The sequence below is a fragment of the Calliopsis andreniformis genome, chromosome 2 (genome assembly GCF_051401765.1).
Source record: "Calliopsis andreniformis isolate RMS-2024a chromosome 2, iyCalAndr_principal, whole genome shotgun sequence".
In the NCBI taxonomy this organism is placed as follows: Eukaryota; Metazoa; Arthropoda; class Insecta; order Hymenoptera; family Andrenidae; genus Calliopsis; species Calliopsis andreniformis.
In genome coordinates this window covers 11564332-11568427 of record NC_135063.1, presented here as the reverse complement: position 1 = coordinate 11568427, position 4096 = coordinate 11564332, and the positions used below count along the sequence as shown (strand labels likewise).

General features: G+C 37.1%; 1 protein-coding gene across 1 annotated transcript; it reads right to left on the bottom strand.

Moving 5' to 3' along the window:
• Window positions 1–287: 287 nt before the first annotated feature.
• On the bottom strand, window positions 288–3233 carry LOC143187424 (uncharacterized). Its single transcript, XM_076391650.1, has 3 exons — window positions 2739–3233; window positions 1500–1619; window positions 288–791 (listed from the first exon to the last, which is right to left on the bottom strand). Exons 1-3 carry the CDS (start codon window positions 2797–2799, stop codon window positions 667–669), a joined length of 306 nt encoding a protein of 101 aa, XP_076247765.1. The 5' UTR covers window positions 2800–3233; the 3' UTR covers window positions 288–666.
• Between the last annotated feature and the right edge of the window lie 863 nt (window positions 3234–4096).

Sequence of the window (4096 nt, the reverse complement as noted above, 5' to 3'; positions counted from 1 at the left end):
AACTGAGGATCTCAAGATGCCTCGGGTCTATTTATACCTTTTGGTCATTACAGGGTAAACACAATCGATGATTGCTCAAAATTCTAATTTATCTGTCAACTTTCCAGTATGCTCTAATCTTCAATGTTAGTTCTAACTTGTCACAATCATATTTATCTTAATCATCAGAAAATACGCTCATTACCATAATAAGTTTTATTGTATCCTTCTAAAGTTGAGGTCAAGAACTTTTATTCTGAAATCGCGAAATTTACTCGATGGAAAAATGAATAAACTTCAAATTATGCATCAAACACACAATATTTTATTATAAATAAACGTTACACTAAATATATCATAGAAAACACTTTATGGAAACACGAAAGCATTCACATTTTGCGATATTTAAATGGCGATCCGTCCTAATTTGTAACAAGTCTTCGCAGTCTGACACTCACCTCAGAGTGAGTTGCAATTTTTCATTCACCATGTAACTTATCTCGCCAATCATGTACCGTTTCAATTTTGTAGAACCAATTACATCGCTTTTCCACACGCAACGTTCACAAACCTACATAGGCTACATGCCAGTGTCGTAATTAATCGCTTACATTAACGCTACCGTTCTCAAATCAGCTTTCTTTGCGCAGGCAAAGGCGAGAGGAATAAAAGAAGTCTTATTGGTCTTTAGACCAACGTGCAACAGACTTGGTCGGTTGGACAATCCACTACCGAATGCTGTAGACTCTGACCGCAGGTGCTCATGCATTCGCCACCAAAGTGACGACAGTGTGTTCTGTACTCTGACTTCACTGCAAACAGAAATTGAGTATTTTTAAAGCCTTAAGAATAGATCAATATACTAATAGTGTTAATGCATTAATCAACTGCTTAGTATTTATTATTATTATCCAAGTATTCATTGAGTGTTTCTAACTCAAGTTTGCTTAATTTATTGAGGTTTAAAAGGTCCTTTCTTAATTTTTTTAAGTAAATGAATTTCATTTGTAATCAGGTTGTGACGTTTTCGAGCAACTGTTCAATTATTAATTTTTACTGTACGCTGGAGGAACAGAATCGACGCGACGTGGGAGTGTAGCGACTCGTTCCGTGAAAGTGTAGACAGTGACGCATGAATTAGCTCGTCAGCGGTTCGTTCGAAATTCACCGCGCGCAAAAGTGAATCTCGAGAGTATTCGATTTGGCACAGTAGAAATTATGGTGTTGCGTGCGTGCCGTACCGCCGCGAAATTGCTATATCCAGCAGCGACGAACGGTTACGTTATCGTTGTTGCTTGATAATTACCATTGACGTTGTGCGTTTTGCAACGCGACATGAATAAACGAAGGCTACGACGCTTCGACGCAATTTCGTAGAGGTCAATAACAAACTGTACCGTTAATAAATTATAAATTTTAGAGCATTAATTAATTTTAGAGCAATCACATCATCTCACACTCAGTTATAGTGAATCGAATACTTTGAATATATGTTGTGTTTTAGTGTTGGCGAGACTCACCTACACTGCAGCACGTGTCACTTGATTGTGGACACGTTCCACCAACTATGAGGTCTTCACATTTTTCCCAAGAATCAAAGCAGTTCTCTTGTGGGCAGATATTATTCGCAGTCACGTACTCTAAGAACAAAATTTCATGTGAGCACTTTTTCAAAAAATTTGAACAATTTTTTATGAACATAAAATACTTATTAAGTTTCTCTTAAAAATCAACTACTCATTCAACATTACGATTTAATTAAATTTTGTCTGTATTTTAAATGTACAGTTTAAATGAAAATTTAAGCGTGATACAGATTGAAATCGTAACTTTCATCGCAGAGCTGAATTTTGCACGATTACTGCGGGGGTTTCTAAGGAACACAGGGCTACTGGAGCGAACCGAGTAACGCTGATGAAAAAAGGATCGAAGCAAATTCACTGGAGCGCATATTTCAATTTACCATATCGTTGCTGTGTCGTGTTGAAGAAAAGTCAGTCAATGTTCGAGCGATCAGAAGGGAACAGCTAGAGGTAATTATGCCTGTTTTTGCACAATCGAGGCTAAAGATCGAATAACAGAGATCGCGAGGGTAACACGAGAAGTTGCACTTTGTGAAATAGAAGCTTTGATAAAGTGGAGTTCGATTGTGTCTCATTACCTGCTGCGGGTAATGTGAGTGGATCTACATTTCCTCGTGATTTAACAGCTCTCTACTAGAGCTCAGATTCAAATTCAAAGAACTACATGCTTAATAAATACTTCAAGAAATAAACATATTTTATAAAAGTATACGATGTAACTAGTATTCAGTTTTGTAACTATTAAAATTTTGTAACTTGTCTAAAACTTATTCGAAAAATTCAATTAATGCTAGGCTAGATCTCTGTTTCAAGTTTTGCCCGTGATGGGACCACATGTTTTTAAAATAGCGGATTACGTAAATGAAGCTGATCATAACTTTCAGGGTCAGACTCTTGAACTCTTCTTCTACTTCAGATCTGAGATTCTCGAGTTTTTCATAGACACAATTATATCTTCAAACACGAGAGCATTGCCAATTTCTTAAAAGTTGCATTTAATAAATTCTTACCACATTTTTCTACTACTATATGCTTTGGTGTAATAATTTTTAGACAATTTTTTCCTCGAAAATACTACTTTCTCCAAGACAGAGTTTATTCTAATTCCACTATATAATAAGTACGCTCAAGTGAATGAAATTGATCCTCAGATCACTATCGCTTGCTACCACTTACCTGTCGAAGGCAGCAGGGTGGCCAAGAGGGCACCGAGAACAACAGGTAGGCAGAACTTCATGTTGTCGTTGACGTTCGAGGATCGCGTGTCTCTTTGACAGTCGACGATTCAATGGTCTCACTTTCCCGGCTCTGGCATTATATAAACGTAAGCGACCAACGTTATGCTACACTAACACGTGCTTGTTCATGTGTGCGCGCGCGTTCACCGTTTCGTCGTCATGCATTTCATTATCTCTGGGACCAACGTGCGAGTACATTGTTGGCTCTGGGTCTTTACGCGTTTCCACCGAACGGGCGGTGATTTCCGGAGTAAAGAACGTCTTCGTGCTTCCCCTCGAGAGTAAACAATTGACGTCTTTGTTAACACGTTAAATTCATTAAGAATTCTATCACCGTGACAGTGATTCTATCTTAAAAAGAAGTATTTTTCACTTGTTTTCATGTTTAGTCTATGGTGCACATTTTCATCTAGTAGTCACATATAATTCTTTATTAATATTATTCATAATTGTCTCTAAGTCAATGTCGTTCATGAGCATGTAAGAATTGTTACCTATATATGGGCACAGTAATCAGAGTGTTGATGGCTGGATTATTGTTTAATCTGCCTCACCTGAGTACCAATGTTATTCTAATATTTAATCTCGTTTTTTGTGAGGTATTAAGAGGGATTAAATAACCTTGTTCTTGAGATAAAAAAGATACATACAGTTTAGTTAATTCAATTTAATTTAGGTATTGTAGTATTAAATTTGTTGTAATAAGATTTTGGAGGTGAAGAAGGCAATCTAGACTCCTACGCTTTCCTAAATATAGATTTATAATTTTGTATCATTAGTTCGTGTTCGATAATCTGAGGGAACATTGATTTATTTAAATATTTTTAATCATAGTATTTTTCATTTTTGCTTATTCTGAAAAATCCACTGACGAGTCAGGATCACTTTATCATCGCGTAAATTCAAAAACCATGTACTACAACAATAACAAGCACACAATAACATGAAGTGATCCTAGTACTATCTCATTTATCAACCCACATAAATGGGCAATTACCTCAACATCCTCTCTCCCAATCTTTCCAGACAATCGAAATTCCCTCCCTCGGCCCTCTTTCATCGAAACTCTTAACGTGCTAAAATTCTCATTTAAAGTCTTCGAAGTTGCTCCAGAACAGAAGCCCTGGCGCTCACGCCCCCTCCCATATCATAAAATAGCCATCAATTTTCCAGCCGTGTCTCCATGATCGAACCGGATCCATGCACTTCGCTAGGAAAAGATTAATGTGCCCTCGTCTCGACGCGAAGCAATGTTATCCGAATTGTGCCGATAAAAGGTTTACCAGTGATTTATGA

Bases quoted from the DNA above. Each gene is read 5' to 3' on its own strand.
- LOC143187424 (XM_076391650.1), bottom strand. From the start codon at position 2,799: ATGAAGTTCTGCCTACCTGTTGTTCTCGGTGCCCTCTTGGCCACCCTG. The intron at 1,620-2,738 runs GTAAGTGGTAGC...TTTTGTTCTTAG, and splicing joins CACCCTGCTGCCTTCGACAG to AGTACGTGACTGCGAATAAT. The intron at 792-1,499 runs GTGAGTCTCGCC...TTCTGTTTGCAG, and splicing joins TGACACGTGCTGCAGTGTAG to TGAAGTCAGAGTACAGAACA.